Source organism: Odontomachus brunneus, unplaced genomic scaffold (assembly GCF_010583005.1).
Source record: "Odontomachus brunneus isolate Ranch 3 - 2012 unplaced genomic scaffold, Obru_v1 Obru_scaffold_160, whole genome shotgun sequence".
NCBI lineage: Eukaryota > Metazoa > Arthropoda > Insecta > Hymenoptera > Formicidae > Odontomachus > Odontomachus brunneus.
This window is the reverse complement of record NW_022639610.1, coordinates 181,882-207,203: the sequence shown is the minus strand read 5'-3', so window position 1 is coordinate 207,203 and position 25,322 is coordinate 181,882. Positions and strand designations below refer to the sequence as shown.

The 25,322-nt window shown below is 42.7% G+C and overlaps 1 protein-coding gene and 1 long non-coding RNA gene across 5 annotated transcripts in view; one reads left to right on the top strand and one right to left on the bottom strand.

Annotated features, from left to right (window-relative positions):
• The window catches only part of LOC116850923 (POU domain protein 2-like), a 138,723-nt gene extending 113,718 nt beyond the window's left edge, over positions 1 to 25,005 (top strand). For 2 of the 3 annotated variants that reach the window (XM_032829784.1, XM_032829783.1), the window contains 6 exons: positions 14,974 to 15,110; positions 17,974 to 18,336; positions 21,178 to 21,240; positions 21,476 to 21,795; positions 22,104 to 22,400; positions 22,552 to 25,005. In XM_032829784.1, the coding sequence (XP_032685675.1) occupies positions 14,974 to 15,110; positions 17,974 to 18,336; positions 21,178 to 21,240; positions 21,476 to 21,795; positions 22,104 to 22,400; positions 22,552 to 22,804 (1,433 nt within the window). In that variant the 3' untranslated portion in view covers positions 22,805 to 25,005. The remainder of the gene's footprint in view (positions 1 to 14,973; positions 15,111 to 17,973; positions 18,337 to 21,177; positions 21,241 to 21,475; positions 21,796 to 22,103; positions 22,401 to 22,551) is intronic. The other variant, XM_032829785.1, reaches the window with a different exon arrangement.
• LOC116850924 overlaps positions 1 to 25,322 on the bottom strand; it is a 77,044-nt gene that overhangs the window by 46,638 nt on the left and 5,084 nt on the right. The window lies entirely within an intron of this gene.

The window sequence follows — 25,322 nt, the reverse complement described above, 5'->3', positions numbered from 1 at the left end:
GACTATAAAATCACGACGATCGTTAAGAAATACCTCGAAGCCGGTTCACTTTGTTATTCGAATCGGGGGTGACGACGCGGTCGTTCTTTTGAATACAGAAGAACCTTTACCTTCCCTTGGAGCTTTTCGGGATTTATGCGTCACGCTCGCAGCGAGACGAAGCAAATTCAAATTCCGCGATGGGATTTCTTGGGGATTTTCAGATTTTTATCGGTGGCATCCACCAGCGAATGTCCCGTAAACGGAATATGCTAATTCCGCCGAGTGCTGACTGCCAGGTTGGTTTCCCTTCTGTCGCACGCATTGTCCGTTCGCGTAAAACGTTTGCGTACGTTCGCAAAAACGTACACCTACGTAATACGACCAATCGATATTTCCATTCCGCGCTTTATGGCAGCAGACTTTACGATATTTCATCGTTGAAGAGACGTTCATCAGTTTACTTTTATTCCCGACATTCTACTTGTCAATTAAAGTTCTGAGTCACGATTGCCGATTTAGCAAAACCTGGAGGAGCCCAAGTGAAAGGTACGTTTAAAGTACTTTACCTGAAAGTGCACGGCGCTAATTTTGCGGCGCAAGTTGGGTACATTACACGTGCATACGTCGTGAGAGGTCTAATCGCGTAAGTGGAAGTGAAAACTAGCATAGCCTTTCCAAGAACAGAGGATCTTCGTGGGCCGAAGATGAACGCACCCGCGGACGAAGAACCGAACAACAACGGATTCGCAGCGAACGAGCTCGGACCGAGATGTTTTCTCCCTCGGCCGATGCTGTATTTCTCACGGCTCGAGGACGACTTCCGTTCTTGTTCTTGTTCTCGGAGAACCGGCATGCGGTCCGATTTGATCGCGGAGAGATTAATTCGCTCGCCCACACCAAAAATTAACCGGCCACCAAGGAGAAGTCGTGAGAAATTGCACAGTCGATGTGGAGACGTTATTTATGAAAATGGTGTTGATCGACGGGTGGGTGTCGGCGCCATTGTCGTAATGCGCTCACAAGGAGGGAGGCGGAGAAAGAGGCTAGCAATTAGCAATTTAACCAATAACTCTGCAATTGGTGATTCCATTAATGGGACGGCCGTTCCCACAGAAGACGGAGCGTTTTTCGCCGTTTTTCTGGCGCGGGGCTGCTCCCCTTCCGCGAAGCCGCGCAATTGCCTCGTGAACGTATAATTATTACATTAACGACTCAACCCCTTCCCCCTTGCCGCACTTATTCGCGGGATCATCGATAATACTCGCTCCGCGCCGTTTGATTCCGAGCGGTGCACAATGTGCAACCGCCGGGGCCGGTTCTCGCGTTTCTCTAGCTGTACGCACCTTCTCCGGGGACGACATCGTTAGGAGTAGTTTCTCGCGTCGTACCAGAAATGAAACTACTCGTTAATCCTTGCGCTGCGATCGAGCTGATCAGTCCCTCGTACAAGAAATATCTATGAAATGGGTCGACTTTGGAAACCTGTAATCTACAACTATCTCGAGATATTTTATTCAGACGTCGTAGAGGATCAACTTGAGACTAATTTGAAGATTATTTAAAAAAAAGGATTTCACCGCAAATAGAGAAAACGTAGAAGAAGAAAATAATTGCACAGGATCTCCTTCTTGTAAAAGTCCTTCTGTACATTCTAAACTCAATTGTACTTTATGTGACTGTCAATGGGATCTAATGTAGCGGCACTCTAGGAAAGTGCGACATGGAAGGCTCCGCGAGTTTTAAAGTTCTCGAATACTCATTGTTCGTCGCGAAAGGCAATTAAAGAAGTCGAAAGTTACGCGCGTGAGCGCTTACCAGAAAATGGACCGTTAATAAATTCGTACTGCAGTAGGCGGACCAATAATCGACTACCGATACAGCGCGCGCGAGCCGTACACCCCACGCGGTCAATTATACATTAATTAAACAATCAATATTTATTAAGCTTATTATCGGACAGAACCGCGCGAGCTCCGGGCATTAATTCGATTGTGTGTGCGCGCGGTGAGGTCAGTCATATTTCACTTAATAGGTGCCATACTGTTCGTAACGACGCAATAAATATGGACGCGACCAAATGAAGACAATAAATTATCGAACGCCCCCGCTGTCGGCACCGGGTGTCTCCTGTTTTCTTCCCCCTGGCATCCCTACTCGGTCCCCCTTTGCGCCCTTGGCTCACCGTTTTCCTTTTACCTTCTCTTCTCGTTACTCTTCACGGTGAACATACGACGTTCTTTCTTAGCTTAACTTCAGTCCAATGCTGCAGATGGTGAAATTCGATTTTTATTTCGTTCATGTGTGCGCGCGCGCGCGTGCTTGAATTAGGAGATATCACTTTGAACATGATTACAATTGTGTAATTATTTGTGAATCAAGGGAGCAAATGTCCGACATTTGAGCGTGACACTTTCCTTGTATTCAAGTAACAAAATTCTATTAGTTTTTTAAACACTATCTCGTCAAATTATTCCATACTAATTTACGTTGGTGTCTAAGATCAATCGAGGATTTCTTCGTTAGGAATCGATGAGATGACTTCCCGCATGACGCAGGAAGTAACAACTTAACTAACGGGATAACAGTTTAAACACGGAGTTTTCTACCCTTCGATAAAATCTACTATCCAACCCCAACGCTGCTTCCGCTTTCCTTCCTCGTCGCTTATTATAATCAATTAGCGCCACGTTATCTACCAGCACGCGATCGTACGGATTGCCGATACGTATATACTCGCTGCCGAGGGGTGCAACCCTCCTAGCTTTTTATATACACCACGGACTCGTGGGGGTGGCTCCGCAACAGGCTGATGAGTAGCAAGATCTTGCTACGATCCCTTTTTTTATTTCGTCCTGTATCTTTCTGAATGTGCCGTTCGCATATTCGGATGCCGCGTTGCAAGTAACGCGCCTCGATTTATAATAACGTCACACGTGACGGGAGAGAAACACCATACCGCGCGATCGATGAAAGTTGTAATGCTGTAAGGGGAAGGATCATTTGTTACAGTAACAAATTATTTTGCACAACCGACCACTTCTGTAATCATGTAGCCCGTAATAGCGAAGAGTCTCGCAACAGCGGTTTCCAACAATGGCGTTAATGACATCGGATGTGGTGTAAGGAAGACCAACCCTTCTCTCTCTCCTGCCTTGAGGATAACGCACGACGGATGGATTAAATTGCGCGAGAAATACGAGACGGCGTGCGTTTATCTTAAGCACGGAATTGTATGAGTCAGCTGACACACAGGAACCTAGCCTCTACAACCTACAGTATGTACCCACCGTCGCCCGTAGGTCTCGTTTACCCGCGGTAAGGGTGTATCCACCGACGAATGGGAAAGAGTTCGTATAAGGGAGACCGAAGAGAAAGAGAGGGGCAGGGGGAGAGAGGAGGGAGAGAAAGAGACAAAAAGAGTGACGAAGGCAGCGCCTATCGCTCTTTCCGCGCCTTTCCTCGAAGATCTTTTACGCTTCTGCAGAAACCCGATAGCCCCGTCAGCCATTAAGCCAGAACCGTGCCCGGTGAAAGGTTGGTAGGAAGGGCGAAGGGCGAGAGCGGAGTCGGTAACAATGGGGAGGGAGGGGAGGGGGTAAGAGGAGTTCGCTCGCCGGCGCGTGGAGGCAAGGGGGTGGTAAAGTACAGAGGGGCTCCGGAAAAGGGAGAAAAAGGCGCACTGCTGTGTACGGCGGCGGCTGCCTCCTCTACGCGGAACCTCGTGATCGTCATCTTGCGAGTGCGTTAACATCGATGCAGGTATTGCCGAGTATTTACCGTCCATAGATGGATGCGATTTCTCCCTTTTGGGTATTATCGCTTGATTCCTGAGTCTCGGCGGGAATCGGTGGCTCCTCGCGCCATCGTGATCTCCGCGACCTTCGCTTGAATATTTGTGACATTGCAGCATTTTTTCGGAATGATAAAGTGGTAATTTTACATGTGAGCGCTACGTCATTTATTAATATGTAAGAATATATCGGCCGTTGTGGATAGTATTGGAAAAGGAAAGAAATTAATCTTTCGATGCCAACTCTGACGTTATTTACAAGTTAAACGCAATGGAATTTAGCGTGATAACTGTATAATTTATGTTCGGACGAGCGGAAAAGTCGATATAATTTGCGACGAGTCTAATCTTCGACGTTCGTACGTCTTATCGACCTTCCGTCGTGAACTCCATGCGGAAAGATAGCTTTATTTGGAAATAATTCCTATGAAACGGGGAATGAAACAGCTTCCACAGCTCCGTCACGTAAATAGGCATATGAATAGATGAGATCGGCGAGAATACTCGCCGCGCGAACTCCAACGACCGGAACGTTGACCGTTTAACTGAGAAAAACGGCCGGTGAGACGATTCTATTGCTGCGTAATTGTCATTTTGCGGAGGGACAGTGGCCACGTCTAGACGCCGGTAATTGTGACAAAAGGACAAAGGACGATACGCGCAGGTAAACGTCGCCGTTATGTTTTTACCGAAACGACGCTCCGAAGCGTCGACCAGCATTCGCAATCGTCATGGTGGTGGCGAAACGCTGGAATAATTAAGCTTATTATTATGGCCGCTCCATTTTACAGGGGAGGAGCTGTGCCAAAACTCATAATTGGTTTAATCGGTCGCGCGAGCATGTTTCTTCACTAACGAAGAAATAATGAACAGGAAACCGGAAAGAAAGGAAGAGATAGTTATAAATATTCAGGATGAGAAAACAGAAGATATATATCCGCGAGAAAGAACGTGAAAATGTTCTCTTATTAAACCTATCGCGGCGTGTTATATAAGAATAATATTTTCTTACTCGTATCTCTCTCTATACAGAGTTCTTTCCGTGCAGCTGCTTCAACATATCCGCAATATGCTAATTCAACCGTGAGTACCGTTTTGTTTGTTGAGAATTTAAAAGGGACATCAATGCGTCAAGTAGGTTAACGTTAATGCACTTATTTAATGCGTTAGTTTCACAAAGTATGAAATTTTCTCCGTTCTAATTTTTAGTCTCAACGTTCGGAGCGGAACTGTTTTAACAGCGGCTCTAATTACGCGATACACATTGGTATTCTTTTGCAACGGAGTGTAACACATTAACACATATTTTTCAAGAAGTGTAATCTGAAACCGGTCATAGTAAAGCTATTTGCCAAGCGATAGAAACACTGCCGTAATTTGCAGTCGCTCCTTCGAGCTTAAGAAATCAGGCCTTCGCCGCCGTTTATCTTTATGAACATCGAGTGCGTCTCTCAACCGAAAGATCGCGATTCATCTTCGTCTGGCGAAGATTCGAATCGAACTCGTTATCTCGACTACCTCTTGTTCTGCAACATTGTCTCTGACAAAGATGTAGAACGTGGGCGACCAAACGACGCGAGCAACGATCGACGCGAGACTACTAAAAAAAGAACTTCTGCGGGAGTCTGATAAGCCGGGGGGTATTTCACACTCGGACTGCCCTTGTATGGCGCGGGGCGCTAATGTAGCGTTATTTAACTCGGTTAGACGCACTCCCCTTGACTGGACGGCCGTCCGCCTCGCGGGGAACCCCTGGAAAAATCCGGGGGTGCTCGCCGTCCCGTGAAAACGCCGCGGGGGCGGTGACACGCATAAAATAGCCAGCTATTCCGCTTATAACGTCAGGTGGTAGACGATTACGTGCCAAAAGTCGCCCTTCGTCGTCCGTTCCTTTGCCGTACATTACACATGCGGGCGAAAGTACAGCTTCAGTAATAGAAACAGAAAAAAATGACGGTTTTTTCTGGTAAATGCGTAATTCAGTAAAAGTATACGAAATACATGAATGTTTCTGATATTTTGCTTGAAATTTAGATTTGTAGGACTGTCAAACTATCAGAGATTTTTTTAGTTGAAAGTACTTGAAGAGAGTGCTTGTTGCATATAACCTAGTAGACTCAGTAAGCGCGGCGATCGGTGCTGCTTTAAGAGTGTCGATAAATTTTTATTCTCACGGAGGATGAATATCGATTGGTTAGGTAGCACGTGCCAAAAGGCAATATCTGGCGAATATGTTAAGGAAGTCGCATACATCGGGGTCAGTACAGCGTGAAAATAGAATGTAAAGTGCTCGCAGGCCTCCCCGTGTATACTGCCCGGCTACGGGGCAGCCTTAGGCGCAATAGGGCGGTTTCCACCGGGGGTTGGTTTGACGTGTATGACGTGCCGGCCACGTGACCGGCCTGCCAAGCCGACAATCACTGCCCCGAACTACGCAGGACGAATCTTAAGTATGGGATATTCAAATAATCTTGACGTTACTCTCTCTCCCTCGTTTCTTCTTTTCATGAAACCGACAGAAGCTCGATATTTTAACGAAATTTTACGCATACGCTTGATTTCAACAAAAATTTACCTTAATATGGGTTTAATTTTATTTTTAATCGCACGGAAAAAACGGCATGGTTAGCCCACACATAAATCTGATTGCTTAAACTATATTCAAATATTGAATTTGGTTGAACAACCAGATTTATGTGTAGGCCAACTATACTGTTTTTTCATGTACTATTTTCTAAGATTGCAAATCTAAAATAATGATTGAGTTTTAATAAAGTTTGCAAACACTAAAATGTCACGGAATAATTAGCATAAGAGAGTTGTAAAAAATCCCGAGTAAATTTGTTCATCTTGAAAGTAGCAAATTTATTTTGCTTAAATTTATTACGATATTGTCGATATTGTGATATTGTGAAATGGTAAACGTAAAATGCTACAAAATATCGAGGAGGGAAAACTGCAATTTCCTGCACGCTCGGTTATATCTGCCACCCCGCGTTGACGATTTAAAATTCTATTTTCTCGCTCTTTGTCCCTATAAAAAGATCCAAAAATCGAATTCCGACCAATCCACGGAAAAGTTGTTCGTAAGAGGCCGAGAATGGTCAGCATGCAGGTCTACCGCACCATACATCACTGCCAGTCGGATGGCAAAGGGCGCCAATGCGAAATAGTGTCGAGGTATCGTCGCGAAACTCTCCCTCTTGGCAACACTCTCTTTTATATGCATAGTTTCATTTCCTTATCGGAAATTTACGACACACGTAGCGAAGGCGGAACGGTTCCCTGTTCATATTGCATCGCTGATCCCTACTCGTGTGCTGTATTCACCATTCTAAATGCAACTTTTAAAATATTTGATGTAACGCCTCTTATCAAAACTAACTCAGCTGGTAAATTCAATTTTCTCTATTTTTCACACATAGACATATTTTTGCACATCTTTTTACAGAAAACTTGTATTCATGAGATTTTAGAACAGCTAGATCTTCTTTTCTGGAACTTTCTTGAGATATTCGAATCAATTACCGAAAGCTCCATGTATCTATCTGCTTCTGAGCAACGGCTGCGTTTGATCTAGCAGCACGTGCCAAAGGGCCCGCACATTGCTTTCGTCTAACGGTGGTCGAAGCGATGACGACGATGACGGCGACGACCTAACTGTTATCCGGCCGACTGTTTACTGATCGTCCGCATCTGCTGCGCGATCGACTACTTCGTGTTCATCGCGCTGCAACCGCGGCTAATGGCGCCATGCGTCCGAGCGTCTCGCTGCTTACCTGGCCCTTAATTTAGGGTTTCGTTGGTACGAGCCTTGGGCAACAACCATCATCGAATTTCGTCGATCAATAGCTGCGGGCCCGCGCTCGCCGAAATAGACGGAATAAATTAGGTCCCGATCGCCGGCGCAACCCGCGATACTCATTTAGAGATCCGTTACCTGCGCGGTGTCAGTATGTTCTTTACACACCGATAGTACGATTGATCCAAAGAACAAATCAGAGTTGGATTTATCTAATAAAATTCACTTTGTGCTACGATAAAAGATTTGATTATTGTTTTTAATGAAAATTCTACATAGTCGTTAGGTTCAATGCCAGGTATAAATTACGATCAGAAGAGAAAAAGAATACAATCACGGCGAATATTTTACAAACATTTTTTTCTAGTAAATCTAATAATACACGTAAGAGAAATCACACAAAAGTAATTTTATGATTAATTACATATCGCACAAGAATCTCTCAGATCTTCAGGTACACATACATCTTGTCGAGCGTTGCTCAGGCACGGTGCTAAGCATACATATGTGCGCGTGCGTAAAAAAGACACGGGAGAAAAAGGGGGAGGGAGAGGAGGATGGCCACGTGCCTCCGGTAGCACGCGACCAACCTAACGGTTTTAGACTCACCCCACACACGCCGCTCGAAAACCAGTCCACCCCTTCTCTCGTCACCCTTGCCGAGCCGCCGGGCAATGCCTGTTCAAAACACGCCAGACGAAACACTGTTATTCTATTGGCTCTAAGTATCTATCCCCCTCGTGCCCTCCCTTTTGATACGCTTCTCGTCGTCTACAGTCTCGTCGCGGTAACTGCCGCGATTTGTGACTGCGGTATCCGGACAATACTTGTGCGCCTCCCATAGTTTCTCGTCAAGAATCTCCCACAGACATCCATGTTTTTAGAGAGATTTTTGAACATCGAGTTTGTGTTCGACAGAGAATTTTCCCAACAATGTATTGCAACGCCTATTTATGATCATTGCTCTCTTGCAAGGTTTTAGAATTCTTTGCAATCAGAAGGATGTTACCATATACTTGACGCCCCTTCATTTTTTGCCAATGGTCCCAAAATCACGATAGATATTGTCTGCAGCTATATTTTTACATAAGTCAATCATAAATCTCGCAGTGTTAAAACGCTCGACGTAGCGATGCATAGGAACTGATCGGGTCCGATCTGTTATATCGGACGTTTCTTCGCGGTAGTTTCGGGGCCGCTCTGAATGAAAACCGGGGCCCGGCAAGCATAATCGAATGACGTAAGGTCCTAATAAAATCGTAAGTCGGTTGACAGGCCGTGCATATACCCCGGGAATAATAGCCGGGGAATTCCTCCCCCGTAACCCGGGCCGGGTTGCATTGTCGTCGCCTTACGTAAGAATGGCGACGAAGAAACGACGCGAAGGGCAGATGCTGCTTAGACATTCGGTCGCGTTGCTACACGACCGGCAAAGAAGAACGGCCAGGCGGAGAGAAACCCAGCTCTAATGCGATCTGCCATCTTATTGAGGGGTGTGCGTCTTGCAGAGACTCGAGTAAATCGGGGGAATCGGCCTCTCTGCGACGATGAGAAACGTCTACTCGCAGTCACGTCATCTCGTGAGAGCGTGAGATCGTTCTGCGTAAACGCAAAGTGTTTTGTCACGAAGCGGAAGAATCCGCAAAATATGTCGGTAGATTCAAAGTTGGAGGGTATTTGGATGATAAGAATAAACTAAGCATGGCATTTATTGTATATAATGTTAAATTTTCAGCAGGTTTTTTAAATTATTGGATAGAGGAAGCATTAACAGCGTATCATCTTACATTTGGAACTGTGTAAACGTTCACAAATTCTGAGCATCAATTTGTCCTATCGAATCAATCTTATTGAATTCCCCAATCAAAAAATTACTCTCGATCCATTTCGTCGATCAATGAAAATCTACGTGCATTGGCGCGGAAACTCAATGATCACACCGCGGTCGGTCCTGGTAAGTCGCATTCTATGAATCGACTGCTCCCGATATGCCGTAAATTAATTCCTGAGAAATAGAGACATAATCACTAGCCGTCACGAACGTCGGAACAATCGGTTGCAGGAGAGTTCCGTGATTCATGAAAACAATAGATTAAATGCGATGCGAAAAACTCACCGTGATGTTTAAGATCAGGAAGCGTTGCTTGCATCGGCGAGAATCTTTTTTTATCTAAATAAAGAAATCGGTCGCGGTCGGAAAAGTAGAAATGCGATGACCGCATCTATCTGTTTAATCAGTTATTCCACTGGAAAAAAAGTGCAAGAGACTGCGAAGGAAACTGATCGATTACGAGACCGTTATGGTATAAGAAAAAGCAACGTAAGGCGCGGATTAAGCGAAGGAGAGAGAACCGAATAAATTGCGAGGACGGAGACGAGATGTGAGACAGAGATCGCGAATTCGTGGGTGGATCGAGAATGCATAAAGGTAGACGAGGGGATGAAACCGAGAGGAAACACGGGACGCAACCGCGAAATCGGGCCGAGCCGTGAAAATAACGATTTCTCTTTTGTGATGTTCTCCGTGTACGTTAAAGCGAGAAGGGCCGGTTTCAGTAGGAGGAATTCATCATGGGCCCGCGTGACTCGTCGATATTTTTCCCGGCATGCCTCGAGGATCGATATTTTATGTAGATCGCGCGGAAAGGGCAGCACGCCCTCGTCGTCGGTGGCTATTCTCGCCTTGACGAACAAAAACATCCTGAATCAGAGAATGAGCGGAAGAACGAGAGAGAAAGAGAGGAGAGACAGGGAGAGGGGGGAAGCTCTGGAAGAGGAGAGATGAAGAGAAAGAGGCCGCCGGTTAGGATGGGATCCTGGTTGCTGTGGTCAGAATTCATCCAGAAAATGGAACTTTTTCATAACGATTCCTCGCTTGCGATCAGAGAAAGCGTCTGTCGCTATTCATCGGCCGAGTCCGTCAATTTAGATAGGAATGTATACGCTACTGTTCGGTGAAATCGGAAACACATTTTAAGGGAATATACATTACTGATTTTGCGAGATTGATTATGTATTCGATCTAAAATAAATGAATCTGTCTTGAAGTTTTTTTTTTAACTAAATTTAGGAAATTTGTCGCATGTTTTCCGGAAAAATAACGACTTAATTAATTTATTCAATTATTCATGGAAATATAGTATTGCTTTTATTTGAGAACACTAGAAGGTAACATTAATAAACTCTAAAGAATCGGATTAGTGTTTGAAGAACCTTATATTAGCGTAAATATTAGTTAATCAATACCAATTTGATATTAACCAAAACAATGTCAATTAATTGTTAGAAAAGGATGCGACATTCTCGTACAGTGTCGTCAAATTAATCATAAAGAGTCCAAGAAGTCCAAGGAGTAAGAGCAGATCTCATCAAAAATCGCATGATCCTCAGTAGCCGGTCTTCAGGTGCACCATTGTGCTACGCTTTATCACCTGACGGACGTGACTCGCACACTCCTGCTGATCCTGGACGGTGCTCGAGCGCTCGGGTCGTCGGCCACATAGTTTTCGCCGTGGGTCACGCGAAGAAGAGTCGTGCTGGAGGTAGAAGGCGAAGGTCGCCGCTGCGGCCTCGCATGCCCGACCTCTCGTAGGAATAGCACGTACACAAGGGCTGCATCCAGCTGTACTGTTCCCCCACCAACGACACTGCCGTTACTTGCATTCGTGCGACTTTCGACGATGGTGTTTTCGTCGTGAGTGTGCGTGGGTGATGGATAGACGGTTACCGTGTCACTCGCGCGGAGCGCTAAACGGACTTGAATGGCTCGAAATTGCATGGGCGACTGCATTGTGCCCGCGTCGATGCACAATGGGCGACCGCGCGATGCGCACATCGGTGTATGCGTGAGCCGATGTATGCAGATGCGGCACAAAGAGACGTCGAGGATCCATCGGGAGATAACGATCTTCCAGATGAGCGACATTCCTTCGTACGACTCGATATCGAGTCGACTACGCTCGAGATTGGCGGGTGAATTGCGTTCAATGTACGGCGTCTTTCATCCGATCGTAAGGATGAATTTGCTGGTATTTTGAAACTAATAGCGAGGTAGTTATGCGGGGTGCAATTAAAACAGATGGTTAATCTCGAAGAGCGTATTCTGTGCATCTCAAGAATGACAAAAAGTCGACACAAATATGTGGATTTAAACATTTTTTAAATAATTTTTAACTTTTTCATATATGAATCCCATTTATACTTCATATCTAAGAATTTGTTCTTTGTTAGCACAATAATTTGTGTGTGGAACTTTGCAGGGATAGGTAAAAAATCCGTTAACGTTCATCCACGTCGTATCTCTCCTCTCGTCCATCTTTCTCTTTTATGAGGCTCGTAGAGTCTCGTGGATGCGCCGTATACTCTAAAAAAATCTATCGCGACGTTCGTTGGTTTTTCTTTAAACCGTCACCCGTGATTCGTCGAGAGCGAAGCGTCGGTTACTCGCGAACTTGCTGGAAAAAAACGGAAAAAAACCGTCGTTTCTCACGTCTCAGTTTGCGTCTGTGTGCGACTACTATACATGTGTCTAACGCAAAGAAAGATCACCGGTAGTTTCATCCGCAAATTTCTCTCTCTCTCTCTCTCTCTCTCTCTCTCTCTCTCTCTTCTTTCGCACTATCAAAAAGTACTACGCACCTGGTATAACGTCATTTTTAACACCTCGTTCACGGTAACGCACAAAGCGGAGCAAGGGGTAAAGTTGAAACCGGTAGAAATCACCCCAAAATTCCTAGACCCCTTCGCCTACCCCTACTACTATACGTCGTCTCTCTCCCGTTCTCTGCGAGAAGTTTTCTTGGGGGCCCGCAGATTCTCACGGAAAAAAGTGTAATTTCCGACGAAAAAAGGGAGGGACGATGCAAATTCGTGGATGAAAAGGGAAAGCCGCGTGTGAGCTACGTATGTACCTGCCACAACGTCTCGCGTGATGCAAAGGACGAGAGCACGGGAAGTAATAGGTCGCGCGATCGAAGGTAGAAGGGTCCGGGATGCACGTGAGGGGAAGAGGACGCGAGGCGAAATTTTATATGGAATCCACACCAATACTTCGCGCTCGCTGCAGCTTCCTGGAGGCATCCTACCTGACCTGTTGAGTCTTTTTTTCTCCACTTTTTTTACGATTTCAGGAGAATCCTCCCGTCAGGTAACGCAGATGGAAAGGCAGAAATCGGGTCGGGTCCCCGGCAAGCAACATGACGCAGGATTCACAGGATTTTGAATTCCTTCTTCTCTTCTCCCCGCTCCAATCGCATCGGTAACGATCATTCTCGTGCCGGTAGCACCTCCGCGAACCTCGAGGTATCGTACCCCACCTGCGTCCGCGGCGAGCGTTTTTACAAGGCTCTTGCGAGCGTTTATCTCCATTTTCGACTTCTCTCTTGCTCTTTTATCCCGGAATCGGGAGTCGATGGGAAAGCACCATGAGAGCGCCTCCAAATGGCTAAGCGACTTCCACTTTTTAACGTCGCTGACCCTTGTCCTCTCTGACTTTGGCCTTCGCGGTTTTCGATTTTCCCACAAAAATACGAGGAAACGGTTTTCTTCTTGTGTCTTCAGTCGTGGCTGATTGCTCGCTTTTATTTTCGTATTTTCCCATTGTTGCAAAAGGCAATTAAGGTCCGGAGCGCGTGTAAGTAGTTGTTGAAATCATTTCGATGTGTTAATTCTATTTATTCTTGTAACATTATTGGTGTTACGATATACAATTGTCTGATTATTAGTTTCAAATCTACAGAAACGACAATTGTTTAGTAAAGATTGCATTTTCTCACGCCAGTATATCTACATGTACGGTCAACATATAGCTGATATACGTTACGTAGAAGTTATATAGAACTTTTTTATGATCAGTTAACCGACATCTGCAGCAAATGTCTACAGAGAAAGAATCTCAACCCCTAATAGTCTAGCTAGGTGTGAGAATTCTTGTTACTTCAACGTATTCGTGCACAACTACATAAAATCATGTCACAATATACTTGGCTAGGTGTACAAATCTGTGATCAGTTAACGGACAAATCGGACAAAAAAATCCCAAGCTCCAGCATTTTCGATAACGTACGAGAACTCTTATTGCTCCGATAGAGCCTCGGACGCGCGTGCACGCCCGACATACGTCGGGCATCATAAATTCCCCTTCCAAGTAGCGCGGCGTATCGAAATAATTATAAAAAAATCGTGCGGACCAATCGCGGCGCGTAAGCCCGTTTTCTCGAATCAGCGAATCGGTTCCGTGCCATTATCCAACAACCCCGGTGCGAGCGAGACGAAGGAGGTTCGATAAAGGGGTGGCGAGGGAGAGAGAGCAGTCATAAGATACGATGATGGATGCTCGCGAAGGGTTGCTGCCACCGAGTAAAGGGAGAGGGCATTTTGAAAGGGCAAAGGGTTCTCCTCGACCAATCGGCCCAACGTAAGCGACGAGCCCGACCAATCCCTGAGGCCCAACCGGGCCACATAGTAGAGGGGAGGGTTGGTGCCCCATCTTTAGGGGCACGGTTTCGTTGCGTCATTCTAACATTCGCTCTGTATCGGTTCGTTGGCAAGGATCGCTGCGGCGGTGACCTTCAGAACACGGGACGACCTCGGGCAATCCCACTTTGGGATTGCTGTTTCGATAGATCGCGAAATCGCACTTGTGTTAATATCAATGAAGTGTTAACGAGCGTCAATTAATCTCGCAAACGTGTCTATAATCTTCGAGAACGTAACTCGCTATCGCGCTCGATCGGCGGTTGATTTCGCTCGGTGAAGAAAGTGGAAGGCCGTCGCGTTTTTCTCACCGAAGTGTCTGGTTTCTTCGAGCGCCATGTCCTCCGAAGCGGGATGAAATCGCGCCGATCGATAGACCGACGTAGGATCGCCGAGCGCGATCCTTTTTGCTTTCGTGCGAGAAATCGATTATCGTGCTGGAGCTCGAGAGGCGTCCCGATGTGAGGACGGCGTACAGAGGAGACGGAGTTAAGATGGTCTTCCTGGAGAACTCCAGGATGATCCTCGCGGACATGCGTCTTCATGCCACCAGCACGCCGACCACCACCCCCACGCGCTACCATCACCATCACCATCAGAAGTATAGAGCGCAGAACAACAATGATTGTATGGCGACAACGCGATCTTATTTTAAAATAAATCCATTATTAACTAAATAGGAAATTCTAATGTATTTAAAACTTGCATTATACCTAAAAATATTATACACACAATTAATGGTCAATCTATCATTTTGAAAATATGAAAAACGTGGAAATATCGTGTGCTTAGGTAGAGGATGTTATTTATATTTAGCGTGTTATTTTTATATTGAGAATTTTATATATATATTTATATAGAGAATGATATTTGTTACAAACAATATTAGAATAGTTCTTTGAAAAATGTCATTTACTTTTTGCAGATGCGGATATACACGGCGAAGTCGATGGCCCAGAGCTCAGTGGTGATGATAGGAGTATCGCAAGTGACATCCAAGACGCCACTGAGGAGCACCTCGATAATGACTCTATGGGATCAGACAGGGAGGCTCTCAACCTGGTAAATAAATCTTTTTCTAACGTCACTTTTCTTCCTCCTCTATTTATTCTGCACTTTATATGTAACTATTCTTATATAATCACTATTATTTCTTTGTAACTATTTTTATATGATCACTTAAAACTGAAATTTCGTTAACAAGTCTTGTGTGAAAATCTTGGTTTTCTATTTTATCATTTTCATGTTTTACTATAACTGTGATTAATCAAATACGTTACGCGTAAACGCGAAATTGATGCGTGAGCGGCAGGAAAGTATCGATAGCAGTACTTTATTATGTGTGTACACAATTTGGCATAATAGTCTTAACACTTACTAGATTTTGTTTCAAACGAATTTCTTAATTATATACAATATATCTACATATTAGTGCATCATAACTATTGATTGTTTCGAGAAAGCGATTCGCTTCCTCGAATAAAGAAAGGAATAGTTAACATAATGTATAAATATATACACGTAATTGCGCGTAATCGAGAACTTCGTTTGGAACTAGACCTAGTAAATGTTAAGGCTATTATGCTGAACAGTGTACCGTGTGTTAATGATCATAAAGAAGCGCTCGAAGAGTGCTGAAAAGAGGCGCGGCTTTTACTGCCGCGAACAGGATTTACGCGAGTATAACTCGCCAATAATTTTCCACGCCATCTTGCGTGCACGAGGTTACAAGTATTTGGATAATACATGCGAAATTAGTTGTTCTTCTTCGTGTCGAAGTTCATATATCAACGGTTTTATTAATATCAATGTTCGACATAATATGTGCTTTCAAAATTAATAACGTACGACGAAGGTCTAATGAATAATTACGTTACGTTGTCGTTATAGTGTGAAATTGAAAAAGAATGCATCTCAATAGGCTAATGTTAAAACATCTCGTTTATTTTATTAAATATTAACATAAAATCATTACAAGTGTTAAATTTATTATACATAATGTACGTCTGTGTGTCAGTCAAAATTATATAATTGAATATTCCGTCCAAGAAGAAATTTTTTTATTTAGCTCCATTTAAGAAATAGCATCTATAATATTTTTGCAAGATTCTTCTTTAATTGCTTGATACCGTGTTATATCTGCGTTATCATTAACAATCAAATATATTCTTGTATTTAACTTGTCAAAAACGTTTGACGTAAGGCGAGTTTCTTCAGTGATTTACTTTCAATGGCATTTCTTCACTTATTTTGACGAAAGCATGCTTTGTCATGTCACTCATTGTGTCCGCGCTGCTTGTACGCGTTACTTAAATATATCAACGGTACCAATCCCATTTGCGAGCGTAATATCCGGCATGCTTTCTATCGAGACGAACGTCCTCGAGCAGCACGGTCGTGTCTTCGATTTTTTTTCTTACGGGATGCTCTTGACGGGCGTAAAAAGAGCTCGCGATCAATATTTGACAAATAAATAAAGGAAGCCACTAGCAGAGATGGACGACAGGAAAATACGAGAGAGGAAGAGAGAGGAGAACGAGACGTAGGGAGTAGGTTTTATAAAACACAAAGGATGGACCGTATAGTGACCAATATCCTGACCTGGCCGAATGTAAACATGGCTTTGTTCGACGGCGAATTTACTCTGTAATATTAGGGAGGGTGGCTCGCTCCTCACGTAGCCCGACTGATTCTTCGTGTTCCTAGTCCCACGTTAAAGCGTGAAATCTCGTAGTCCACATTTCGGAGTCGAAGGCAGCCGCATGATAATCTCGGGCGATAAAATTTTCAGTCATACAAAAATAAAGATTGTCGGCATATTCTTTGCGAATAAAATGATAGCGCATTGCAACATTGTAATTTTTTGATATGATAGTAATTACGGAATAACATTTGACATGACTGGTTTAAAATTATTACTGCAGCTATTTCTATTCAAGCAATTGGCCGCAAAATTTATAAGTTTATCCGTAGATATGTAGGTAAAGTAAGATAGATCACTCATTCCTGAAAGTGATTGGAAATATTGAGTTATTTTCCCATCTTATTACACTTGTACACGGCGAAATGAATAGTGTCCTACATTTTCAAACATAAATAATACTGATCATTAAACCGACGGCCAATAGAATAATCCAGTGCCACTTAAAGCTAGTTGTGTTTCCTTATCTCGTTTATACAGCAAATCCTCCATTTAAATATTTTGCATATTTTATGCTGTAAATCGTAAAACGATCCAGTGTAAAATATACGAATATTATAAATAATAATTTTTATTTTTGAAAGAATTTCTAGAATTATACACTTCTAAATCATTATGACTGTGATTTATAATCTTTCAAAAAATTTTGGTGTATAAAATAGATAGAAAAAAATTACAAAACTTACTAATAAAATATCTGAAAGAAATTTGGAACCTCGGAGCGATATTACTAAAAGCGCTGTTAATAGTTGAACCAACATCGACGATAGATGAGCTAATCAATAATGCAAGTATCTACAACGCGAAAGAAATTAACTGCCACTTGTGTATAAAATAGCATATTATATTATATTATAAAATTTTGCAAACATAAGAGAGAAGTGAAAAAATATATTAAAATGAAAAAATAGAGGACGTAAAATGTGCTCTCTTTTCGTCGCGGAATGTATCATTTCATTGTCCGTGAAAGCGATTCATTATGATTTTTTTAGTAATTATTGAAAGATATATTTCTAGAATTGTAAATTTGTAAAGTCAATTAGGGCAAATAATGAGAGTTTTGTAATATCGGTTATTAATATATTCATAACGACTTTGTATTATACATTTTCAAGTAAATTTAATAAGTAAGTTAGTTGGACTGGTTTAAAAGCATAAAGATCGTCATAAAAATTATATTAAAAACAATGTAATGTACACACAAATTTGACGTCGTTCTTCTAGGTCACAGATGTATCGCATCGAAACAGTAGTAGCGGTACTAGCGGCAGTGCGTCCTCACCGAGTTCGGGAGTTAGCAGCCAGCTGACCGGCAGTCATCAGCAACAGCAACAACAGCAACACACGTCCAGTCAACAGAACAACAGTAATTCGCAAGCCGCACTAGCCGCTCAACTGGTCAGCCAGCAGTTATTAATACATGGCTCTCTCCCATTGGGACCCCAGGAAATCCAAGCGCTTGCCACGACGATACAACAACAGCAACAGTCGTTACAGCAACAATTGCAACAATTTGCCATGTTCCAGCAGGCCAATCCAGCTGCGGGACAACTTCCGGCGCAGGCACAGTTCTTCCTCCAGAATCAGGTGGGTGCATGGATCCATCACTCCTCGTTCTACGTTTAGAACAAGTTCAGAGGACGACTTTGGAAACAATACTATTGCAATGGCAATGTTAACTGATAGTTCGGTTAGTCTCGAAGCGTTCGTTCAGTATCCCCGATCTTCGTGTTATTGCCCCATCGACTGCTCTCTAACTACTCTGCCGAATTACGTACCTGCTCGACGCGAATTGCCGATTCGTGCCGTCGCGATTTCGTCGACGGATTCGGGATGGATCGCCGCGGGCCCAAAGCGGCGACGTTCGGTCGGCATTATCTGATCGGGCACAGGGCGAGAGCGAACGTCTTATTCTTCGTGGACGGCACTCTCGCGATCGACGTCGAGATAGCCGTCTGGCGACGGCACAAAGGAGACCGGGGTGTTGCCTCCTCGTTTAGGCTCGCCCTCGCCGATGCAACGCGCACGGGCAGTGCAAACTTGCAACCGCATCACGGCCGAATTTAGCGCGCTCCATTATGCCGTATTAAAGCCTTTGGGAGTAGTGGTGGAACTAGTCTCGGTGTGACTTTTGACTGGTTGTACCTATCAGTCACAGATTCTTGTGCATTCTTATTGTTACACGTCTCTCTGATGAAAAAGGTGTGATCCACTGCAAATGCAAATGCAACGAAGAAATCTTGATTGTAAGATTCGACGTGAAAAGATTGTAAGGTTCGACGCGAATGGAAAAGATGCCACCGGAAAATCTGGACCTTGAAATATTCTATTCTGATATCAAAGTTACAACGCGATTAGCTATAAATTACAATGCATATAACGCATTGTCCTTTATTTTTCCAGGAAATACTATTATGACACAGATAATAGGGAACATTAAGAATGCATACGAAATGGACGGTATATCCGGAAAACGCATACAAAGAGATTTCCCGATTTTCCTCGATAGATATCACGTTCCGAGCGTCTTTTAAAATGCGGCCGACGATCGCCGACATAGAGAAGCGACATATTTATCACGTTTCGCAGCATGCGTTCCTTTGATCAAAGGAGCGTTCCACGATTTTCTCACTATTTGTTCGGCGGATCCTTCGGATCGACAGAGGGAGGAATCGATCCACGATATCCGGGGATACGTTGAAAAACGACCCTCTTTCCTGTGATGCGCCCTCGTCGTCTCTCGGCCGCGCGACCTCTCGTCCGTCTCTCCTCGCGCAACCTGAATGGACGCGAGGATTTGCGTTTACGAAAAAATCCCTATAGAATCCGTCACGACGTGCGCATGCAACTATAGTCTCCGGGAAAAACCAACAAAACGACTTCGAGCTTTAGCGCACTTAATGGGCATCCGCGTCCTCCGTGTGTATTTATTGTGCACGCACACATATCACACACGCGTATCCGTGCGGTCTATGGGCCCCTAGATATTCCTTGTCTATCGGAAGGTACCGTACGATGCCACAAGGTGGGCCCAGGGCTCTTCGGCACCTTGCCACAGGGTGCCTTTGTTACCTCACACGTGGCCAGGATGTTTCCTTTTTTTCATCCCGCTCTTTCCCTTCCAGAGCTGCGGGAGGATTCTTCATGGGCTCCTCTTTTTTTTCTTATTCGCGCGGGGTATTAAGAGGGGCACACGCGACCTTCTTCACTTGGGAAACCCTTCCGCCTAGTACAACCTGCCCCTCAACCCCTTTTGCGGGCGTTACGTGTGCGCGCCACGTGAGGACTTTTGTGGTTTATCTGCCGCAACAGACGTTCAGTTTCTTCAGACGGTGATCACCCTTCGTGGACCCTTTGTGTCTTGGTCGATCACCATGACAGAGATGTATGATAGTATCATTTAACATACAATCTTTCCCCCTTTTTAGATCAAAATAATTGTGAAGTAATTTGGATAATTGTAGTATCTTTCTCTTTCTCTCTTGAAATTTTAGTTGTTGAAAGGTTATTAGTACGATTCAAAGAAATGATTGTAATTTATTCTCAAAATTTCTCTAATTTTCCTTATTATTTAGCATAATAACAATTTTTAAAACACGAAAAAAAATTGGTATTCGACGTTGGATTATACAATAAATGTCATAGACTATTTTGAATAAATTTAGTAAAATAAAACACTTTATCTATTACATATTGTTTACTAAGCACACTTATTCAAGTTTTGTGAATAATAAATGAAAAGTTTAGAGGCACTTTATTGATCATTACATTGAATTTTATTCAGTATTTTTGCAAATATTAGTAAATTGTCATTCTATTTATTGAACATTATAAGATCAGCGGCTTGTGTTAGATGAATACCTTAAAATCGTAGACGATAAACCTGTCGCGTTTGATCCCGCACGTGGCTCAACTCGAGGCGTTTCCGTAGGGTGTCTTCGCGGTCACAATGCGCATAAACTAGCTGCTCGCATGTCGGCGACACGCGACCAACCCCGAACCCTTTCCGATCCGGGATACCGTGCCCAACATGAACCCCTTATTCTCGTAATCGAGCGTCATGGTTAAGAAAGGGTGAAGATAATCGATCGGATAGATTCAACCCTTAGAATCATACTTTTCATACCTGTGCATACACAAATCCGACACGTGCCGCGCGATACATCGCTCCGTAAAACATTGATTGTAAGACATCTATCTTCATTCGTAACTGACAGGTGCAAAATTCAGCGCCTAACTGCGTTTTTTCTAAAGATTCAATGAATTGTAAAATCGCAATCTGAATGACAAAATGCTTTTTAAAAGCGCTGCCCAAACGTGATGCTCATAACATAATTATTTTGCAACGTCAAATTTCGATTGCGAATAGAGTTGGAAGTTAGATGACCATTACGTTAATTTTCACCAATGGTCATCAACGTCTTGCAGGGGCTGTTGCAGAGCGGTGGCTACCCAACAAGATCGAGTCATCCGCGCTCACAGTCCATGCAGGTACGATTTAGGGCAAAGTTGCGTTCAGACGTTGTCAGCTGCGAAGATAAATCGCAATGCATACTTTGAGACCAAAGTCCCTGAAAGTGATAAACTTCTAATGTTTCGATCACTATAATTACTGTAATTTTATGATTCTACACCTTCTGAAGTTTATCATTTAATATAATTAACTTAAACACATTCTCTTTGTGCAAAGTATATAATTCTAAAGAAGATGTTAATTTTTTATTAGGTACAACAAGCAGTAGCGCAGGCAGCCCAGCAGTTGCAAGCGCTACAGAAGCAGCAAGCTCTTCAAAGTAGTGGCAGTTTAGTTGGGCGAACCTTGGCGCAGCAAAGAACACCGCCACCGTCCGGTACCCCACCAGCGGTAAAAGCTCCACCAGCAAGACTAGACCCTTCCCCGGATGAAACAACGGATCTTGAAGAGTTAGAACAGTTTGCCAAGACATTCAAACAGAGGCGAATCAAGCTCGGTTTCACTCAAGGAGATGTAGGACTCGCTATGGGAAAACTCTACGGCAATGATTTTTCTCAAACTACCATCTCTAGGTGACTATGTCCTGAATTTAAATCACTATTTAATTTGATTGAATATTTTTATTGTCTTTAGACTCACGTGATATTGTGTGTTTTGAGTTATTACATTTACATACATACATACATATATATACATACATGTATAATATATATATATATATATATATATATATATAATAGAGAAATAAAAAAATATTAGCTGAATATACATGTGAACTATTCTAAATTTAATTGAGTAATATTATTGGGACTGTATATTTAATGATTTATAATAGTTTTATTTAAACCTAATAAGATATGGGTGATTCTTCGCATTCTAGGTTCGAGGCGTTGAATCTTTCTTTCAAGAATATGTGCAAATTGAAGCCACTATTGCAAAAGTGGTTGGAAGATGCCGATAATTCCCTGAACAATCCCAATTCTCTGACGAATCCACTTACGACACCGGAAGCAATTGGCAGGCGGCGGAAGAAAAGGACATCAATAGAAACGAGTGTGAGAGTGGCGCTGGAGAAAGCCTTTATCCAAAATCCAAAACCCACATCTGAAGAAATAACTTTACTAGCGGATAGCCTCGCAATGGAGAAGGAGGTGGTTCGCGTTTGGTTCTGTAATCGGTAAGTATTGAACTATATGCACATTTATGGAACAATTTCTATTCCTTTTCTCCGTATTTGATATCCTAATGATTTCCTAATGATTTAATTTTGCATCATTATTTTCCATTTGTCTTCCGTTGTCTTTAAATAATGTATAATTACTTTTCAGAAGGCAAAAGGAGAAGAGAATCAATCCTCCAACGGCAGCAATGGGAAGTCCAACTTTAGCGTCGCCTGCGCCCTCGGTGTTCGCCTCTCTTGCTGGTTCCATGTCCGGCTCACCTCTCGCTCTTACGACACATTCTTCCGGCGTAGGTCATTCACATTCTCACCAGGCACCTTTGGGCTCGCCTTTGCCCTTGGCTCTGGTAGCTTCGGGAGGTGGAAACTACCATCCATTGAGCGGCAAGTCTCATGAGTGACACCAGCAAGCGACCCATCAAGGGGACGCTCTCTATCATCAGCACCATCATCAACAGCAGCAGCAGCAGCAGCACCACCACCATCATCACCACCATCATCAGCAACAACAACGACGCTTGTGCAATCTACCAGAGTTCTATCATTAGCCGATGATCCGATCTCACGAAGCAGTTAATCGAAATAACATGTGGCATGTTAGTTTGAGGTAATGTACTTCAGCAAGAGATCACGATCATCGGTAGTATATGGGATCTGGTACCGAACGGATGTATAGCACAAGCAATGAGGAATTCTCATTGATTACATTATTACGACACGTTCGATACATCACGATACATGACGATACGCGACGATATATCAAGGTGACGCCTTGCGAACTAAAATAATACAAGAAGAAAGTTTGAGGTAGAAATAATCGATTTTTGTGGATAGAAGCGAGTAAAGGATGAGAGTATAAGTGCATCATTAATGAATCCTCTGAACATGGTATAACTTCTACCGAATCTACTGAAGAGTATACGAAGACACGCTGCGTTTTGAAGAGAAAACGAGTGGTACATGAAATTCTAGCATAATAAAAACAAAATCTTTTTATTGATAACATGTTTTCAATTGGCAACTATTAGCGATGGTTATTGCCGATATAGTCGTGGTACATGCCAATTATATGAGAAAAGTATCAGTAAAGTTATTTTAGTTGCAAAAAGTTCTTGTGAGTAGTGTGAGTAATGTCAGATTTTGTGATTCGACTCGAGTCTTTTAACAAATCTTACATCTTTCCTTTAATCGCAACGGTGTTCGTCAAATTATGTCAAATTAAAACACGTATTTTTACGAACATCTTTCTAATAATAGAGAAAAAATATATAATTCTATATAATTGCACAAAATTATTTTGTGATATTATATAGAATATTTTCTTGCAGTATCTTTTACATTTCGTAATATTTTTTTACAAGACCGTTTTATATCATGTTTTTGTTATGTTTTAAAAATGACAATTATTTATGTTTACGATCGTCACTTGGATCTTTTTTTTAATTATTTCATTGACTAAATCATTTCTGACTGAAGATGATATTTGTAAAAGTATATCTACATTAAAATCTGAAAATTCTTTATGTATAAAATCGGCTATAATGGTTGGCTCAAAGAAAAGCACATTTAACATAGTTTGAAAACTGTATTACCATTCCTTATAAAATGTAATGTTATTTGATAAAACAAGAATACTTAGCGACCGGTGTTCAACATATTATGCTGAGAACTTTCCAAAAAGCATGATCAAAGTCAGCTTTTCCTATTTGATTTCAATCTGATCTTTAGAAACACAATATACTTTGTAAAATTACGACGAATGAGCAACATTTACATGGCAACATTCATACGATTAAAGCCAGTCAAGTAAGTTTAGTAAAAAAAGAAATATGAACATCTAACGCACGTTTTCTTTTCTTATCCAGTAATTTTCGAGAATATCTTCTTCGGCGACGCTCTTGGCGTCTCCGTGGTAAGCAGGGTTACAGCAATGCATCTCAATGGCAAAATGCGGCGAGGTCCGACAATACAATTGTACATATACACACGTAGGCGTGTCTGTCACATTATCGTACATATCCGTGTCACAGGGCTGTATATATGTGAGTTAACACCACCGAAGACTGTCGAGAATGCGAGGCGACTCTCGTATCTTGCTGTTGAGTGAGTCGCGTGATATTCCCACGTAGTGCTGAGCTAATCACGATTGATACGCGCGACGTCATAATTCATGCCAAAGTATATTGTTGTGAGGTACATTAAGTATTATATATAGTTGTGTGTATATTCGAGAACGGTGGTATCTCGTAGACATTTCGGAGGCAACGTGTCGCAACGTCGCGAGCAAGAGTACTCGCATTCTTGATAAAAAATTTGTTTCGACAGTCGTGAGTGATAGTTAATAATATTGTAGATAACGGCAATGAGGTAATACGTAACATGTATATACGGTATACGCACTACACCTGCGAATATACGCTATACATATGTATATAGCGTACGTACAATTTATGTATATCTGTGCATCGAGATTGACGAATTCCGAATTGAAGGATTCCAGAATTCAGGACAAATTTTTAAGAAAGACTCCTTCTTTTTTATAAATTACGCAACAGCGTACAAATAATGTATTTTAATCGAAAAAATAAATTTGGAAATTATATATTGCTGTGTATGAACATTTCTTTTTGCATGTATGCTGAGTAAAACTCTCGTCGCGCTCCGCTGTGACTGTCAATTTACGCTCGCTGGAGTCGGTCATAGCGGAGAAATCTCGATGGTAACTAAGGGCTATGATATAGCGAGAAAACGAACGTGATATATATATATACCGATTGTATGCTTATTTCCTAAGAGCCATGCGTGTGTATAGATTTCATTATCAACGTGCAGAATTTGCGTGAATGTATACATATAGCGATTATATTGTAATATCAAATAAGTACCGACTGTACCATCGTATATACGCGAATATGTATC